General features: G+C 47.5%; 1 protein-coding gene across 1 annotated transcript in view; it reads left to right on the top strand.

Annotated features, from left to right (window-relative positions):
• CAPN9 (calpain 9) overlaps window positions 1–19331 on the top strand; it is a 55811-nt gene extending 36480 nt beyond the window's left edge. Inside the window, exons 11-19 of the mRNA XM_011933435.1 lie at window positions 4103–4139; window positions 5652–5732; window positions 8239–8296; window positions 9936–10000; window positions 10500–10568; window positions 10917–10995; window positions 13238–13354; window positions 16229–16287; window positions 19132–19331. Of these exons, the coding sequence (XP_011788825.1) occupies window positions 4103–4139; window positions 5652–5732; window positions 8239–8296; window positions 9936–10000; window positions 10500–10568; window positions 10917–10995; window positions 13238–13354; window positions 16229–16287; window positions 19132–19158 (592 nt within the window). The 3' untranslated portion in view covers window positions 19159–19331. The remainder of the gene's footprint in view (window positions 1–4102; window positions 4140–5651; window positions 5733–8238; window positions 8297–9935; window positions 10001–10499; window positions 10569–10916; window positions 10996–13237; window positions 13355–16228; window positions 16288–19131) is intronic.
• The last annotated feature ends 809 nt before the right edge of the window (window positions 19332–20140 follow it).

Below are 20140 nucleotides of genomic sequence, written 5' to 3'. Positions count from 1 at the left end.
CCGGCCGAAAAGTGTTAAATTTTTAAACACTCTACTGGATAATTTTTCTCCAGCCTTCTCCCAGATACTAGTACAAGGTGGGGATGAATATCCTAGTATCTGTTCACACAAAATTACCCTGTATGAGATCCATGCAGATTGACATCTCTTAGGGGTGGCAAGAACAAGAGAGACCCAAGTTATGCCAATGCCATGCCTCTTGTTCTCTATGCCATTAGTGGGGTGAGCTCAGAGTCACTGGCATGCATAAGGTGACCTGTACATGGCAAAAAAACCTCCATACTTAATCTTGCTCTGAACAAGATACTTTAGTCTGCTATGATACTGAGTATAAGAATCAGCTCTGTAGCTTGGTAACAGAAATTCACACTGAGCTCTGTGTGCATTGGTTTAGCTCTCAGACAGGCTCCTGATTAAACAAACAAAAGTTCTGAAAGGGTTATGTCATGTATGCCCAGGGGATGAAGAGGAAAGGGAGGACTACCCTCATTCAACGTTAATATTTATTCGTATTCCCTTTGATTTTGATTTTGTATCAGTTTTTCTTTGAGAGTGCTTCAAGTTTTAATCTATAAGACTGTATTCCTGCAAATGTTTTTAGCATCATCAAAAGCTGAAGGCTGCTCCTCCTGTTAATATTACTACTATCCAAATACTACAAGTTCCCCTAAATATGTGAATAGCAAAAAAACATGATTGCATCATTTTTCCTCTTTTTCCCTAACATAAGCACAGAGACACCCATCCCTCCCCAACCCCACCAATGGAATCAGGAATTTACATCTATGAGGAGAGGCAGGAGTTAGGGATGCAGCTTCAAAAGGTGGTCTTTAGGCTGGGCATGGTGACTCATGCCTGTAATCCTAGCACTGTGGGAGGCCAAGGCAGGAGGATCACCTGAGGTCAGGAGTTTGAGACCAGCCTGGCCAACATGGAGAAACCCTATATCTACTAAAAATACAAAATTAGCTGGGTGTCGTGGCACATGCCTGTCATCCCAGCTACTTGGGAGGCTGAGGCAAGAGAATCACTTAAAACCCAGGAGGCAGAGGTTGCAGTGAGCCGAGATTGTGCCATTTTACTCCTACCTGGGCCACAGAGTGAGACTCCGTCTCAAAAAAAACAAAACAAAAAAGGTGGTCATTTTTGTTCTGATTCAACTTTGTAATCTTTTAAAATGCACCCCCTCCCCAGTGCCTATCACTCAATAGGCTGAATGGTCTCCAACAGATATGCATCCTCCTTGAAGATGCAGAGTTCATGGAGAGTGAATGTGTAATGCAACTGCACTGTTGATGGGTCATTGGAGGTGCTACTATTCTACAAAACACTTTATCCGTTGCCTTTGTTAAAGTTCATCAAAGAAATAGGGAGTGACTGCTGGCTTAACTTCTTTTAGTTCCATAAACCCAGAATTCACAAGTTCTTAGTGATAGCTGATATCGTTTGAATATGTGTCCCCATCAAATCTGAAGTTGAATTGTAATCCCCAGTGTTGGAGGTGGTGCCTGGTGGGAGATGTTTGGGTCGTGGGGGCAGATCCCTCATGACTTGGTGCTATCCTCGTGATACTGAGTGAATGCTTGTGAGATGTGGTTGATAGTATGTGGTACCTGCCCCACCCTTGCTCCTGCTTTTGCCATGTGACATGACTCTTCCCCCTTCTGCCATGATTGTAAGCTTCCTAGGCCTCCCTAGAAATCAAGGAGTCAAGTTAACTTCTAGGGACTATACCATGCTTCCTTGTAAAGCCTGCAGAATTGTGAGCCAATTGAACCTCTTTTCTTTGTAAATTACTCAGTCTTAGGTATTTCTTTATAGCAGTACAAGAACAGCCTAATACAGAAAATTGGTACAGAGGAGTGGGGCATTGTTAAAAAGATAACTGAAAATGTGGAAGTGACTTTGGAACTAGATAACAGGCAGAGGTTGGAAGAGTTTGAAGGCCTCAGAAGAAGACAGGAAGATGAGGAAAAGTTTGGAACTTCTTAGAGGCTGGTTAAATAGTTATGGCCAAACTGTTGATAGTGATATGAACTGTGACGTTCAGGCTGCTGAGGTCTCAGATGGAAATGAGGAACTTATTGGGAACTGAAGCAAAGGTTATGCGTGTTATGCCTTAGCAAACAACTTGGCTGAATTGTGTCCATGCCTTAGGGATCTGTGGAAGTTTGAACTTCCTAGTGATGATTTAGGGTATCTGGAAGAAGAAATTTCAAAGCAGCAAAGCATTCAGGATGTGACCTGGCTGCTTCTAACAACCTATACTCAGATGTGGGAGCAAAGATATGACTTAAAGTTGGAATATACATATATATAAAAGGGAAGTGGAGCATAAAAGTTTGGAAAATTTGCAGCCCGGCTATATAGCAGAGAAAGAAAAAGCTTTTTCGAGAGAGGAATTCAAGCAGGCTGTGGAACAACCACTTGCTAGAGAGATTTACATAACATAAAAGGAGCCAAGTGCTATAACCAAGACAACAGGGAAAAGGTCTCAAAGGCATTTTAGAGAACTTTGCAGCAGCAGTCCCTCCCATCTCAGGCCAAGGAAAAAAATGGCTTCATGGGCCAGGCCTAGGGCTGCACTGCCCTACGCAGCCTCAGGACACTGTTACCTGCATCCCAGCTGCTCCAGCTCTAGTCTCTGCTCAAAGGCACCAGATACAGTTTGGGCTACTGCTTCAGAAGGTGCAAGGGTGCAAGCCATAAGCCTTGGCAGCTTCCATATGGTGTTAAGCCTGCAGGCACACAAAGTACGAGACTGAATGAGACTTAGCAGCCTCCACCTAGATTTCAGAGGATGTATGGAAAAGCCTGGATGCCCAGGCAAAAGCCTGCTGCAGGGACAGAACCCTCACAGAGAACTTCTACTAGGGCAATGCAGATGGGGAAATGTGAGATTTGAGGCCTCGCACGGAGTCCCCACTGGGGTACTGCTTAGCAGAACTCTGGGAAGGCAGCCATCATCCTCCAGACCCAAGAATGGTGGATCCACTGGCAGTTTGCACCTTGAGCCTGGAAAAGCTACAGGCACTCAACAACCCATGACAGCAGCCAAAGTCATGGGGACAGAGCTCCCCAAGGCCTTGGGATCCCACCCTTTGTACCAGTGTTCACTGGATGTGGGACATGGAGTCAAAGGAGATCACTTTGGAGCTTTAAGATTTAATGACTGCCCTGCGGGGTTTCAAACTTGCATGGGGCCTATAGCCCCTTTCTTTTGGCCTTTTGGAAGGGGAATGTTTACCCAATGCTTATACTCCCATTGTATTTTGGAAGTATAAAATGGAATTTGCATATCTTGGAACTTGATTTTGATTTGACAGACTCATAGGCAATGGGACTTGCCTTATCTCAGGTGAGACTTTGGACTTTGGACTTTTGAGTTAATGCTGGAATGACTTAAGACTTTGGGGGATTATTGGGAAGGCATGATTATATTTTGCAGTGTGAGAAGGACATGAGATTTGAGGGACCACGGCAGAATGATACAGTTTGAATATGTGTCTCCACCAGATCTGATGTTGAATTGTAATCCCCAGTGTTGGAGGTGGGGCTTGATGGGAGGTGTTTGGGTCATGGGGGCAGATCTCTCCTGGCTTGGTGCTGTCTTCACAATAGTGAGTTTGCATGAGATCTGGTTGTTTAAGGGTGTGTGGCAACTCCCCCACCCCACCCTGCTCCTGCTTTTTCCATGTGACTTGCCTGCTTCCCCTTCACCTTCTGTGATAATTGTAAGTTTCCTGAGACCTCCTGAGAAGCAGAGCAGATGCCAGCACTGTGCTTCATGTAAAGCCTGCAGAACCGTGAGCCAATCAAATCTCTTTATAAATTACCTAGTCTCTGCTATTTCTTTATAGCCATGCAAGAATGGCCTAACACAATGGCTGTCCCTCTTATTTGCATTCTGAGCAAGGGCTGAATGACTAAGGGTGGGGGTGTCAACGTGTGGGGTCTGCAAACTCTGTGAAATGTAAACAGCACTGAACAATAAGGGATTCAATGGGACAGAAACTTCCAACAGCTCTGGGCTCTTCAGGTCTGCAGATCCCAATGAGAAGTTAATCCACAACTGAGGCTGTGTGTTTTTCTGCCCATACAGGGATATGGATGGAAATGTAGACATTGACCTTCCTGAGGTGAGTCTTCTGATGTTGCTATGGAGTATAGGATTCAGGTGATGGTTCTGGAAACCTTCCTTCTAATCACAGAGTCATGTAAAACTCTGCGGTTCAGGGAATGGTTATATGCGATCAAGTAAGCATCTATGATTCTAACCTCCTGGAGACCAAGATGTGTGTCTTCTAGTCTGTGCTCCTCTAGTACACAAGGACCTGGCATGGAAGTGAGGTGGGTGCTTGGTATAAAGTTGTGTTCAATATCATCTTCCTCTGCGCTACTGTCAACTGAAATAACAAACACAGAGATATTCTCTAAAAGAAAAGCTGTTTATTTGGGGATAAAGCACTGCAATGAGCATATGCATACCACAGTAAACTATGCACATATTTGGGGAGGTAAAAGAGGACAAAGGTTTTTAAAGAAAAAAATGAGAAGGATTACATAATTGTTTTGAAATAATTATCCTTGGCTACAAAGATCAATAACAAAGGTGAGACCAGGCTGATGTTGGACAGGCAGTTGCTACGCAGAGGTAGAAGTATTTTTGTGTATGGTTGCAAGGGCCTCTGTAAAAGGTTGTGGTTTTTGCAGCCTCTTGTGATACTTTTGTTATCAGGCAAGTAAGCATGAGGACCTTCTGGCCTTCCCGAGCTCTACTTGTCAGGGTTTTCTTAACATTAGTGACTTCATTTTGATTTAATAACTTTCACACTACGAACTCCACCTGAGAGGAAGTTGCCACTTCTGAAGGGGGTAGACTATCTTTTAATTGTATTTTAAGAAAACTAATCAGTGAAAAGAAAACCAGAGAGGCAGGGAGATGTTTTTTACTGTGGACTCAGGGGGACACATTACTTCTCCCCTACATTATGTGTGTGTGGAGGGGGAGACCTGGGGGTGGTTTTACCCTCGTCCAAGGGCTGGAGGCCTCTCCAGAGGCCCTGAGATGCTATAGCTGGAAACAGTCTGACACGTCCAGGGGCAGCAGAGATCTGCTTTTAGGAGGGAATTTGCTTCTCCATGCTGGGGCACAGCTTATTAATGGTGCTAAAAAACCAAAGAAACCAAAAACCACCCAAAGCGTTTACTGAGCGCTTTCTATATACCAAGCCCAGAGCTCAGTGCTAGAAACAGACTCTTGCCTTCAACGATTTTACCAGCTATCAAAACAGATGATGAAGTGAGTCATTGCAGTCCAGGGTGGTAAAAGGTAAGCTAGAGAAAGTGCAGGAAGCATGAAAATCCAGTGGCCAGGACCTAACTTAGACAGGGGTCAGGGTTCTTTGGCCTCCTCGTCTGTAAGGCAAAAGGGCTCCACAGGTCCAGCTAATAGAGTCCTTGTAGTCTCACCTTCTAAAGAGCCTTCATGAGAAAATGTTCCTCTCGCTACAGGACGCGCAGCTCGTGCACACCGCATCAGGAGGGTGGCATGGGGCTGGGCACAGAGGATCCTGGCTTCTTTCCTGCTATTTTTGTCATGTTTCCTTTTTGTGGATCATTTTGTGCAAGTTTCTTTGGCTGTTTTTTAGCCCCCAAAGCCAACTCCGCCTGACCAGGAGACAGAGGAGGAGCAGCGGTTTCGAGCTCTGTTTGAACAAGTCGCTGGTGAGGTAGGACACGCCCCGCTTCCATCTCGCCACCGGGCTGAGGGCCTGGGCCTGGCTTTCCAGCAAAGGGTTGCAGTCATGGGGTTGGTCAGCAACATCGTCCCGAGGCATGATGGAGCTTGTTGCAAAGACCAGCACTGATCACGGAAGGCCAAAGACCACCTTGTTTACAACGTCTCTTACTTACACAGTCGGCAGCTGTGGATGGGGCCAGTGAGCCCAAAGGAGCTCAGAATGGACCCAGACACTTTGTTTTTTAGTTCTGTTTTGTTTTAGACAGGGTATCACTCTGTTGTCCTGGCTGGAGTGCAGTGGTATAAGCCTAGCTCACTGCAGCCTCAAACTCATGGGCTCAAGAGATCCTATCGCCTCAGCTTCCTGAGTAGCCGGGACTATAGGCACATGCCATCATGCTTGGCTAATTAAAAAAAAAAAAAAAAATTAAAGCCTCACTATGTCACTCAGGCTGGTCTCAAACTCCTAGGCTCAAGCAATCCTCCGGCCTCAGCCTCTCAAAGTGCTGGGATTACAGGCATGAGTTACCACGCCGGGCCCCAGGTGCTTTCTCTGGGAGGCTAGAGCAAGGCTTGAAGAGGTGGCTCCTTTGAACTCTGCCTGAAAATCACTGCCATTAGAATACTCTGTCTGCTGTAGTAAAGGAGATCATGTTCAAGGAGGTCCCTATTCAATTGCAACTTCCTGTCCCCCACCCTATCCCAGTCCTTTCCACTGTTCAGCTTCTTTTTTGGGGACCCTGGATGGAGCCTCACACAGATCCAGGCTCTTCCTCCACCTGCTAGTCATGGGGGAGGGAAGTCTTTCTAGAAACTGCCCCACAGGTGCTCCCTTGGAGCCGTAAATAAAATGAGCTGATGAACTAATTCATGTCAAGATGCTAATGACTCTATTAGCTTCCTGTGTTTCACTCAACTGGGGTTCCTGAATTATGAAAGGCGTCACCTGGAGTGGTGATATCTAAACCTAGGGGCTGTCTAATGGTAGTATATTAGGCACTGCAATAAATAGGCAAGGCAGGAAGATTAGGGGACAACAGGATGGGATGGAGAAAAGGGGGGCTCATGTCACTGCTTGAAGTACAGCAGGAAGGTGGCTGAGCGCAGCCCTGGGCGGGACAGAGCATGGTGAGGGGGGAAGGCAGTAGTGACCTCCCTGCTCCAGGCGCCACCTGGAGCACGCTGGGTCAGACCCCGCATGACAGGCTCAGAGGAGTGAATGCGGGAGGGACAGGAGTTGTGAGATGGAGATCCAGGGTTTGCAAGGGAAGCGGGGAATGCTGCAGGAGTTTCAGTCGACCTTGATTAACAACCAGAAAAGTACCTCTAGAGTTTAGCCCTCCTCGACTCAGGTCCTGTTTTTCTTCCAAGTAGTTGGATGACTTGGGCACGTGGCTCCATTTCTCTTTCCTCCTCTTTCAGTGGGGGCCTGGCTGGGGCAGTGCTTTCTCACCAACACCAAACATCCCAAACCCCCATTCCCCAGGCCCAGAGGCTTCAGGGCGAACATGTGTTAGAAGCACCCTGCAGGATTCCACACGGCTAGTGCAAAACCCTGACCAAAATGAGGTCTATGTCAGTGCTACTCAAACATGCATGTGTATAAAGTGACCTGGGCATCCTGGGAAAAAAACACAGATTCCTCATCAATAGGTCAAGAGCAGCCTGGGCAACATAGGGAGAGCCCGTTTCTGCAAAAATAATCAGCCCAGCATGGTGGTGCCTGCCTATAATCCCAGCTACTTGGGAGGCTGAGGTAGGAGGATCGCTTGAGCATGGGAAATTGAGACTGCAGTCAGCTGTGGTCACAGCACTGTACTCCAGTCTGGATGACTGAGCAAGACCCTGTATCAAAAAAAAAAAAAAAAAAAAAAAAGCCTGAGACTCTCCATTTCTAACCAGCTGCCGGGGTGGGGGCTGCCGAGATTTCCTGGAGCACCTTAGATCCATGATTCTGAAATTCACCCTTATTCTTAATTCTAAATCAACCCTTAGATCTTAAAAATAGGACCATATTCCCAGGTCCTCTGATTTCAAGGGTCCCTGGGGTAAGCCCCACGTGCGGGACTGTTTTAAAGCTCTCCAGGCGGTTCTACGGTGCAGAGGAAGGCTCAGTCTGGTTTTCCCAAACTACCTCTGACACAGCAACCATCTGAGGAGCTTAGGACAATTCTAGGAGTGGTTCTGACCCTCAGGGAGTTGGGAAACCACTGCCTTGCCCTGCCCAGCTTTCCATGCGCTTTCCTGGATTGAGACATCTCTCAAGTTAGGCTCTCTCCTAGTTGGGCTGGCATGTCCCTAAAACATGTGACATATGAGACATATAGTTGCAGCTACACAGGAGATAGGTACATCTGCCCAGAGCAGGGTCCTGAAGGCTGGTCTGTCACTTGAGCCAAATCAAGCTCAGAACTGATTTAAAAAAAAAAAAAAAAAAAAAAACTAAAAAAGAAGGTGCCAAGGGCTATAACAAGCAATTGTCTCCACTTCAACAGGACATGGAGGTGACAGCAGAGGAACTTGAGTATGTTTTAAATGCTGTGCTGCAAAAGAGTAAGTGCTGCCCACATTGGGGTCCCAGGGCACCTATGGAGGGACCAGCAACCACACTGCCTGGGTCCCCCGCCAACCCCCCAGGCTCCCTGCTCCTCCCAGCCAACTTTTGAAAGAGCTGTCATTGTTTCCTGATTCCAAAAATGATGCAGGTTTATAGTAGAAAATTCTTAAAAATGCAGAAAAGCCTAATGACAAAGATAATCACAAATTATCTCGCCACCATAAATAACCACTCTTAACATATGTGTATCTGCATGTATGTACATATGTGTCACATGCGTAGACATATAATGTTAGAACGTTTCATCACTCCAACAAGAAACCCTTTACCCATTAACAGTGTTAACCCTGTACCCATTTCCCCCAGCCCCAGGCAACCACTCAGCTACTTTCTTTCTCTATAGATTCGATTTACATATTCTGAATATTTCATATAAAAGGAATCATAGGCTGAGAGCGGTGGCTCACACCTGTAATCCCAGCACTTTGGGAGGCTGAGACAGGTGGATAACCTGAGGCCAGGAGTTCAAGACCAGCCTGGTCAACATGATGAAACCCCGTCTCTACTAAAAATACAAAAAAAAAAAAACCAGGCGTGATGGCGGGCACCTGTAATCCCAGCTACTTGGGAGGCTGTGGCAGGAGAATTGCTTAAACCTGGGAGGTAGAGGTTGCAGTGAGCCAAGATCGTGCCATTGCACTCCAGGCTGGGCAACGGAGCCATACTCTGTCTCGGGGGAAAAAAAATGAATCATACAATATGTGGTCCTTTCTGACTGACTTTTCACATGACATGATGTTTTCAAAGTCCATCCATGTATCAATGCCTCATTCCTTCTTACAGCCAAATAATATCCCATCGTATGGATGGGCCCCGTTCTGTTTATTCATTCATCTATTGGTGGCCATGTGGGTTGTTGCCAGTTTTTGGTCATTATGAATAATGCAACTGTAAACATTCCTGTACAAGTTTTTTGGGTGGGCATGTGTTTTCACTTCTCTTGGGTATATAGTTATGAGGATGGTTCCATCACCACGCCACAGTCTATGGTTACATGGTGGCGTAACCATCCTCTTAACTATACATTTAGTTAAGAGGATTGTTTAATTCTGTGTTTAATGTTTTTAAAAACTATCCAACTGTTTTCTAAAATGACTATTTCACATTTTCACCAGCAGTAGTATGAGAGTACAAATTTCTCCAACAAATTTAAATCCTGCCATTAAATAGGCTGCAAAAACATGATTCCTAAGGGTCATATAATACTCCATTACATAGACATAGCCTAAAGTATTGACCATGCCTTTCTATTGGTCATTATTTCACTTCCAAATTTTTGCCACTATAAATAATGTGATGACAAAAATCTTCATATGTAATTCTTTGCTCGGGATTCTTAGAACTAGAATAAATGGATGAAGGCGTATTCCCACTTTTATTGCTTTTTTCACATTTTTCCAATTTTCCTTCTGAAAGGTCATGTTAACTTCTACTGCCACCAGCATCATAAGACAGTAGCCACACCACAACCCCCAGCAGCCCCGGATTTAGCCACATTATTGGGCTTTCAGCAGATGGGTACATAGGTTTATCTTACTGGAGTCAACCAAATTCAGCTTTCATGTGCAATTTCAGAAAAGGACATCAAATTCAAGAAGCTAAGCCTGATCTCCTGTAAAAACATCATTTCCCTGATGGACGTATCCTTCCAAATATTTGAGCAGAAATGGACATGGATCCCAGGCTTTAAGCACAGTAGAGTAATCTTCAATAGTTCAGACTCTCCAAGAACATGACATCCTTAGCCAGCAGAATAGTCTTCTTCGCAGAAAATAACCCAAAGCTGGGGGACCCCGAAGCTGAAATTGGATCAGAATCAAGATGCACAAGTCTGCCCAGTGGCAGGGGTGGGAAGCTTTTGAAGGAATGTGGGGGGTCTTCTTGCCACTTTGGGATCCCGTCTAAGGGAACGGAATTCTGTTTTTGTGAACTTTTTGGGAGCATCCCCATCCCACCTCTGCCGTTTCCCCTCTTCAGAGATTTGTGGTTTAACCATTAAAACCACTTCCCCAGGGACCCAAACCTGTGTCACCCAGGCCAGCCCATCAGCCCTCCCCGTCTGCAGTCCTAGAGCTGAGGTCCCATGAGGAGCCTCAGGCTGAAACGCTGCTCACGTCTCCCTTAACCCACACGGCACAGACCAGCGGCAATGGGAAGCTGGAGTTTGATGAATTCAAAGTGTTCTGGGACAAGCTGAAGCAGTGGATTGTATGTAACCTGGAGCAGGGCTTGGCCTCTGGGGAAACCTGTGCGCCTAGGGCGGAGGGGATTTTAAAAGGTGCAGCAGGCTGCAGGCTAGAGGAGTTGTATTCAGACAGAGGAGAAGGGAAAACAGCATCATGCTATTCCGATGCTTATGGGAGTACCACCGTGCTTCCACCCAAGATGGAAAGGAAGACAAAAGGGAGACTGACTTTTTTTGGAAGGCCCAGTCCAACCGTGGCCTCTGCGGCCCCTGGAGGGTAGCTCCCCCGGACTGGCTGTCACCCACTTACTGCCATTGGCAATGCCTTTCAGGTGCACTCCTTCTCAATGCCTCTGCTCTCCACCCTTTAGAACCTTTTCCTTCGGTTTGATGCTGACAAGTCCGGCACTATATCTACCTATGAACTGCGGACTGCACTGAAAGCTACAGGTAAAGAAAAGACTGGAATGCAGGTGGCTGACTTCATGCCAGGTACTGCCCATGGGCAACCTGAGCAGATGGCAGGTCTTCTCTCTGCTGCCCAGGAGGTGGGCCTCTGAGCCCAGTTGGTGCTTCTTAAGGTCACGGCCCTTGGAGTGGCAGTACCAGGGTTCAGACCCAAGACTCACTTGCTGACACCAGGGCCCTCATTTTAAACCACTGTGAAGACTGGTCGAAACTTTGTAAATGTGTCTGCTAAAACTGAACCTGGCCTGCCCTCTGGAGGCCTCGCAGCCTCTGACCACGTTTTCTGGCCCAGTACTTAACACGTGGCTGTTTGGTGGCAGGCTGCAGTGATTCCAAACTTCTCATTTCTGCTCTCAGAGGGTTGTTATCGTGGATGAGACAGAGCATGCAGCGCCCATGGTTTGTGGGCTGCACGCCCCTCTGCCACCTGTGGCCCTGTCCTGGGCTTTATCAGCAGCAGACTCTGAATCCAAACTGGATGACTGCATCATAGTTTACACCCTGCTCCCCTTCCCGAAGGCTGGGCTCCAGGGGGCGTTTCCCACCCTTGTCTGGGGTTGGATGGCCGTCGGCCTCTCTGTGGTCCCATGTTCTGCACACACAACCGTAGTTTCCGTGGGTGCTCTGCAGACCTCCCGCCCACTAGGCCGCCTGTGCTTCTCACCAAGCACACCTCACAGACAGGGGCCTCCTGAACCTTTTAAAGTGTGTTCCCTCCCAAGGAAAACAAAATCTGGAAACATGTCCAGGCTCAGGCCTGATAAAAGGATGAAGTATACACAGCCAGGACCATCTCGGGTCCTATGTGAGGGAGAAGAAAATCAGATGATTTACAAATGAGCAAAGTGCCAGGCTGAGAAGGGCGCCTGATTTTCTTAGGGGATGGTGACTCTGTTTCCAGGGTAGGAGGAGGAACTGAGCAGGGGACAAAGGGAGCGCTCAGAGAGGAGGGGCATGGCTGTGTCTTTCCTACCCTGACGTGGCATAGGGAGGATCGCCCCTCATCCCCCTCCTCTAGCCCCAAACACCAGGATTCTGGCCAAGGCCAGCAGCCAGCACTGCCGTGCAGGCTCCAGAGACTCTGTGCTCTGCTCTTGACCTGCCTGCTCCTCTGCTGGAATTACAAAGAAGCAGAAAGACCTGGGTGGATTTCTGAACAATCCTGTGAACACCTCCTAGAAAGCGAACATGTAGACCAAAACGAAAGGGGGAAAGAAATCACCTCTAAGGGCAATGATGAGAAATCAAAGCACTGGCCAGGTGTGGTGGCTCACGCCTGTAATCCTAGCACTCTGGGAGGCCGAGGTGGATCACGAGGTCAGGAGTTTGAGACCAGCCTGTCCAACATGGTGAAATCCTGTCTCTACTAAAAATACAAAAATTAGCCGGGTATGGTGGCAGGCGCCTGTAGTCCCAGCTACTCAGGAGACTGAGGCAGGAGAATCGCTTGAAATTGGAAGGTGGAAGTTGCAGTGAGCCAAGATCATGCCACTGCACTCCAGCCTGGGAAACAAAAGCAAAATTCCATCTCAAAAAAAAAAAAAAAATAGAAGCACTAAATATCGGATCTAGAAAGAACTTCACTTTGTCTAAACCCCTCACTTGACAATGAGGAAACCAAAGCCCAGAGAACTGAACTCATATGCCATGGCTGGAGCAGTGCCAGGGCTCAGATCCAGGCCTCCCGGCCATAGCCTGGCGTTCCTCCCCCATCGTGGGTGTGTAGGAATGGGCCCCTGGCACAGTGTCATTCACCGTGGGCAGCAGCATCCCCTCCGAGAAACGTTCTAGAGCCACAGCTGGAAGTGACCTGAGACATAGAACACGAGGGGAGGCTGGTGTAGGAATGGGTGTGGGGCTCAGACACCACCAGTGTTATGTTCCCCCAAACGAAGCTTCCTGTAAAGTCAGTGAGACCCTATGGGTGACATGGGTGTCAAAACTAAGATCGTGAACTCACTAAAGTCGGAAGCCATTAAACACAGAAAGCTTGCCTGCGAGTCCCCCGCACACTCGCCCCTGCACTGCAGATTCACGCTCTCACACTGCATTCACACCAAGGACAGCAGTCCCACTGTGTGTGGGGACCCCAGCTTTGAGGAGTGAAACAGTGGCTCCCTCTTCTGAGGCCTCTCCTCAGCTGCCTGGGAGCTCCCTCAAAGGTGCAGACTCACCTCGGGGCTCGGATACGGCAGGTCCTGGGTCTCCTCCTTCATCCCCACAGGCTTTCAGCTGAGCAGCCACCTCCTACAGCTGATGGTGCTCAGGTATGCGGATGAGGAGCTCCAGATGGACTTCGATGACTTCCTCAACTGCCTGGTCCGGCTGGAGAATGCGAGCCGTAAGTGTCCAGCAAGGCTGAGGGTGTACTCAGGGTGGCATCTTCAGTCACCCTCCGTGAGCGCATGGGAAACAGCCTGGTGAAAGTAATGGCAAAGACAGACCGCAGAGAGCCATGGTCTGATGTGTGCAGACCTGTGGGCCTCTGCTGTTACCTAAAGAGCGGAATTTGCCAGCCTCCCCTGCAGCGTGTTTCTTAGCATCGCCTTTCTTTATACATTCATAGTGCCTCTGGGAGGATGATGGGGTGGGGGCAGGTTTGTGCCTTGTGTTTGAGGAAAGGTTCAATTTCAGGTTAAATCCCGTCATAACATATAGAAACAGGAGAGTCTCTGTCCCTCCCCCTCCCCACCTCCCCACCCTGTAAGCCCTAGACATTAACCCAGTTACCTTAAACAAGATTTGTTACACCACAAATAGAGAGAGACTATGTGCCCGTGAGCTTCAGTGTTTGCAGTTTGTTGTCATAGCCATCCTGCCCCTCACAGGTGGCTTTGAAGGTGGGGCTGAATGAAGCATATCCAGGGCCTGTAACTCAGCACTGGGGTGGCTACGAGGACATGCCCTCTGTGCAGGTGCCAAGGGACCCATGCCCCCAAGGGGGCCTCATGCTTGGTTTAATGCTCTAGCGTTTTCATCTTGAAAGTCTTAATAACTTAGGAGCAGGAGGCCCCATGTTTCCATTTTGCCCTGGGCCTCACAAATTATGCAGCTGGTCCTGCTTGGTATTTTCTAATCTATATTCCATAGGCCACTTCGAGGTACGAATACTTGATTTAAAAAAAAAAAGGCAGGGGGCCAGACACGGTGGCTCACGCCTGTAATCCCAGCACTTTGGGAGGCTGAGGCAGATGGATCATGAGGTCAGGAGCTCGAGACCAGCTCATAGTGAAATTCTGCCTCTACTGAAAATACAAAACATTAGCCGAGCATGGTGGTATGCACCTGTGATCCCAGCCACTCGGGAGGCTGAGACAGGGGAACGCCTTGAACCTGGGAGGCAGAGGTTGCAGTGAGCTGAGATTGTGCCACTGCACTCCAGCCTGGGCAACAGTGGGAGACGCCATCTCAAAAATAAATAAATAAATAAATAAAATTAAAATTAAAAGGTGAGGGCTGTGACCCTCGGTTATCAGCATGACAGCTCCCTCTGCTTCTTTGGTAATAGAACACTAATTGCTTGCTTGAAGCACAGCCCCTCTAGACTCTAAGCTCCAGGAGAGCCATACTTTATGGACAATCAATGAATATGTGTTGATTAAGAAATGATGAGAGAAAACCACAGAGAGACCAGCAGGCCCCAAAGGGGCTAGTATATCAAGCCAGGAGGCTGGGCTTTCCCCAGGGGTTATGGTAGCTAGTGAGAGGTGCATTCTAGAAAGACCCCACCTGAAAGAGAATCACTCATTAGACTTACAGGGTGGTCAGAGCTGACCCTAGAAATAATGAGATTTGCTAGTTTCTCTTCTCTCAATTGCTCTTTCCCTTTCTAAACCACCCAGGCTTAACCCTTCCCAGCAAGAGGGGTGGGAGTGCCTCAGCTTGTTCTTATAATAGAGGAATATTATAGGCTTAACAGCTTCCACTCTGGGATCCTCACATTAGATTCACCTGGAGAACTTTTACAATTACCAAGGATGGAGCTTTACTCCAGTATTATTTTAACTTTTTATTGTAAAAATGTCAACCCTCCACTTAGATATAAAGAATCATAATAGGTTCCCATGCACCTCACACCAGCACTTCTCAAACTTTGCTATACATTACAATCTCCAGGGGTGCCTAAAGAAATGTTGATGACCAGGCTGCACAATTGACCAATTCTATTAGAATCTCAGGGGTGGCACACAGCATCGGGAGTTATACAAATTCGCCAGGTGTTTCCAGACCTTTACACCCAACCTCAAAAATTATCATCTTGCTGACTTTTTCCTTGTGCTCCCGCAACACACACTTTTTTCCCCTAAATAATTTAATAGCAGATCTCAGAAACTCTGTCCATTCATCTGAATATCTCAAGCTGATAGACTTGTTTTTAGCATCATCATCATGCCATTTGCATGCCTAACAAAATTCTCAGCAAACCCTCAATGTTCTCTAGTGCCCAGTCCATGCCCAAATCTCCCAGGCCACCTTTTTACAGTAGCTTGGTTGACTCAGGATCCACATAAGACCCAGTTGCCGTGTTTGGTTGTTGGTTCTCTTCCATTTCCTGTGTTTGGTTGTTGGTTCTCTTCCATTTCCTGTATTCAGTGATAGTCCCCCGCCCGGCTTTGGGTTGTATTGTTAAAGCTGCCTGTGAGATTCTCAAGTGAAGCCAGGGCTGATTGGCTCGACCTCGTCTTCTGAAGGTGTGGAGGAGGCTGAGGCCCAGAGACAGCAGTGACTTGCTCAGGTGACACCATGTGGTAGACCCAGCCTCCAGCTCAGTGCTGGCATGCTCTCCTGTGCCGCTGGACTCCTCCTGTCCTGTGACAGCACCCACAGCCCCTTCCTACAAAGGCAAGACTAATAACTTTCAGATTCATGCCAAACTTTATGTACATGTGCTTTTTTTCTGGGGCCCATGGATTTCAAGGGCCCTGTACCCCCTAGAAGGTTAAGATAGGGGAGTTGCTTTGGCTCCAGGAGCTGCTGGCCGGCTGACTGGCTTAGGTGACCACTGGCTTGCTACAGGACTGGAGGCCTCCCTCCATTCAGAGAAGTTCCCTTTCAGCCGGTGTCCTGCTGCCGTCCTTAATGAAAGTCCTTGTTTACCACCAGATGGAGCAGCTTCCCCACAGGCTCCCCTGAAAGGCCCTTTGGTCGCTGGGAAACAAACTTAGTAAAGGAATTTTCTTTAAAAGGATGCCTTTCCCCCCCTCTCTCCTATCAGGGGTGTTCCAGGCTCTCAGTACGAAGAACAAGGAGTTCATTCATCTCACTATAAATGAGGTATGGCCAATCCAGACCCTCTGCTCAGGGACCCAGCCAGGGCCCGGCAGAGTCTAAGCTCCATAAACGTTTACCGAACCCATGATTTCATGCGAGGGCTGACATCTAGCTGTGGGAGTGATTACAACAAAATAGCTAATATTTTTGAGATACTACTTATTAAGTAATCAATTGAGCCATTACAATAATTCTGTGAGCTGAGTACCAATAGTATCCCCATTTTGCAGGGTGGAAACTGAGGCATAGAGAGATTAATCACCTTGACTTGAGTGAGTGAGCAGACTCTGCCTTCTTGTCCTTCTCTTCCTTCTGTCACTTGGGTAACTTAGCCTGCCTGCCTTCCAGCTGCCGGTTTGTTCACTCTCACTTGCTCATGTTGTCTTGTGGTTCCCATGATGCTCCCCCAAACTCTGACAAGTACAAAACTGGTCAGTTACCGGGGTCATCATAGCAATGATGGGGGTGGGAGACAATGGGTCCGAGTGTCAGAGGCGTGGGAGAAGGATTCCAGGGGGTTTCAATCACCCCTTCCCCAGAGAATCCCTGTGGACCCTGTCTGCTCAGATGGTGGTCTATGGGCCAGCAGCAGCACAGATAGCACTTAGGAGAGAGCGTTGGAAATGCGGAGTGCCAGGCCCTGCCCTAGACCTGCTGAATGGAAGTCGCCTCTCACAGGACCCTAGTGATTCCTGTGTGCATAAAGCTTGAAAACGCTCTTGAGACATTCTCCTGCCCAAAGGCAGGGGGAAACCTGTGGAGCAGCTTCCTTCAGTGGTTTCTGTAATTTTCATCTCCCTTTTCCTTCTTTCCCTCCCTGTATCTCTCTTTCTAGGTCTGTTTTCTCTTCTACCTAACAACACTAAAGTCAGGCAGCCTGTGGCTCCTCCCCAATCTCTGGGGTTTCTCCTCTCCACCAGTTTCCATACTCACACTCACAGTTAGCTCATTTCCAAATTCAGTAGTAACTTTGGGTTTGGATAACATTTTATTGAATATTTGAAGATGAAGAGCTTGATGACAGTATGTGTTTTAGAGGATTGTACCTCCTCCCCTCTTTTGTGCCCTGATTTCGATTAATCAGGCTGCTCTGTGCCTCAGTTTAACCATTTACAGGAAGAGACAAACACCTTAATATATTACACCAAAAGTTTTGCTTTATAATAATATCATATAATTTGGCAATTATGTTGACTCGTCACTAATTTTCTCAAGTGTGTATCTCAGATCCCTGGATGTATTATTATTTCATTGAGAACAGAAACTGGGCATTTTTCTTCTCTAGTTTGGTCTTTCACCTTCAGCATGTAGGACACATGTAATAAATATACCTCCTTTGATCACTCCAAGATTCCAAAGAAAGATGTGCACACTCAAACTATTCTATTATGAAAATAAGAGGAAGCTGGGCATGGTGGTGTGCACCTGCAGTCCTAGCTATTTGGAAGGCCTAGGCGGGAGGATAGCTTGAGGCCAGGGGTTTGAGGATGCAGTGAGCTATGATCTCGCCACTGCACTCTAGCCTGGATGATAGCGATAGCAAGTCTCTTAAGAAAGAAAGAAAGAAAACAAGAGAGACCCCTAGGTCCACCTTTATTTATCATTTACTTTAGGGTAAATGATAAGTAATGTCACTAAAAAACATGAAAAGTGTGATGGCTGTCCCTGGTCCACGGTGGAAGGAGAGAGTGGGAAGGTTTGTTACTCAGTGGCCTCCTGGCTAGTCAAAGGCTCCAGAGCACCAGCAGCATGGAGGAGGTATTCCAGTGCTGCAGATTCAAGGTGGAAGTGTGGACACCTCCAACCCAAGTGTCCACAGGTGTAGGGACTGGAATGGGTTCCTACCCTGCCCCATATCATCACTTTGCAGGACAACAGGGAAAACCGTTGCATTCTCTCCCTCTAAACCTACCATCCTTACATCTGGCTGCATGCTAGCATCACCTGGGGAGATTTAAAAATTCTGATACCCCAGCCACTCCCCAGATCGATTAAATTTGAATCTCTGGGGGTGAGGCCCAAACATTGTTGGTTTTTTTTGTTTTTTTTTTTTAAATCCCCTTGGTGAGTCCAGTGTGCAGCCAAGTTGAAGTATCCATGTTTTAAAGTCCCTCTCCTTCTCCCCTGACCCATCCAAGGAAGCAACAGGAGCTTTTCCTGGCCGAATTGGCCTCACCTGCAGTCACTTTCCTAAAAGAGCCTGTTCACCTTTCATTACGGTAACCCCCATACTATATATGCTGTGCCCAGGAAGGAGGACAGAGAAGGGAGAAAAAAACCATCTCATATAATCACATTGCCCCAAGTCACCATGCTGTGATAAGCAAGCTGTTGGGAAGGAGGAGGCAGGGTGGACTCAGGAGAGAAAATGAGGAGGAATTCCATGCTACTTCTCCTTCGGCTCACTTGTAACACCCACCGGCTTCAGAACCTGCTTCCACTTCCTGCAGCCCCTCCGTGGTGGAGGGCCACCTCTCTCCCAAAGGTGAGAGGACCCCTCATCAACAAGGAAAAGGCGCTTAATACTGCCCTGCCCAAGATGCCTCAGCAAGGCTGTCCTCTTAACAAGGAGAAAGCACATTTTCCCATCTCTGTCTTACCATCTGTGCTTGATGTGAGCTCACTCAGAAAGGACTCAGAACCTCCAGAAAATGTCAAGTGCTGAGAATTCATTTTTTTTAAATGGTTTCCTGTTGAGACAGGCATCTAAGTTGGCAGGCAACATGATCAAATAGCAGATCTCCTGTGATGTCAGCAAATTGGGGCCAGTCCTGAGGCTGAGACTGGAAGGTACATGGAAGGACAACAACCCCTCATATCTCTCTCTCTCTCTCTCTCTCCCCCAAGTTCATCTATTTGACAATGAACATCTGAGGCTGCCTTGTAGAGATGCAGCCTGCCCAGCTGAATCTTGGCTTCTGGACCTTGACCTTCAGAACTTCTGATGTGGAACCATTACGCCCAGGGCTCACTCCCCTCTCATCGTCCGGCCTTCTCCCTTCTCCATCTTGATCTGGGAAGAATGAAATGAACTCAGCTACACTCTCTGATTTTGTGCTACTCCTTTGTAAAGTCACTGCCTTAAGGTGGCTGATGGCGCCACCTATGCCTTACATCCAGATTCAGGAATCGCTAGCTTTCCCACACTCTACTTTCCTTACTTCCTTCCATTAAGAATCACTCGGAGTTCTAATGCACAGAATCCTGGCTTCCATGTAGCTCCAGTCATTGTGATCAGACATCCTTTATAAATCATGTTTTTATAAATGTGTGTGTGGAATAAGATGAGGGGGAAATGGGGTGAGGTCATAATTTAGCATTTCTACCTCATAAGTGTGCTTCCTTATCGGGGAAGACATCAGGTAGTTCCGATAATTGGACAAGAGTGGATCTCTGATAAGAGTGGATCAAGGTGACAATCTCTACCTCCTCCTACAAGAGGTAGTAACTAAAACAGTCACTATCCAGTCCAGACATTCTTTGTGTCTGAAGACTTTGGGTCAGAAAAGCTGAATGCTGTTATTTCTTCTCAAGGAGTTCAGATTCTGGTGAGGTTTGATCTTACTCATCCCCAACATGATGGGGGAAAACAAAACAGAGAATCCTCATTATAGCTCACTAGTGCTAAACAGGAGAATCCACTGAACTGGAATAATGGGAGGTAACATGAGAAGATACTGGCCCAATACTTGCCAAGCCCCGCATTCTTGCTGGTACACTTGTGGCGGATGAGGTGGAGGATGGGAGCGGGAGATGCCCAGAGGGAAGGAGGGAGAGTGGTTGGGATGAAGATCAAGTTAGAAGTGGAGGCCAAGCGTGGTGGCTTACACCTGTAATCCCAGCACTTTGTGAGGCC

This window comes from Colobus angolensis, unplaced genomic scaffold (assembly GCF_000951035.1).
Source record: "Colobus angolensis palliatus isolate OR3802 unplaced genomic scaffold, Cang.pa_1.0 Scaffold126, whole genome shotgun sequence".
In the NCBI taxonomy this organism is placed as follows: domain Eukaryota; kingdom Metazoa; phylum Chordata; class Mammalia; order Primates; family Cercopithecidae; genus Colobus; species Colobus angolensis.
Note: the sequence above shows the minus strand (reverse complement) of the source record. Positions and strands in the feature narration are given on the sequence as shown.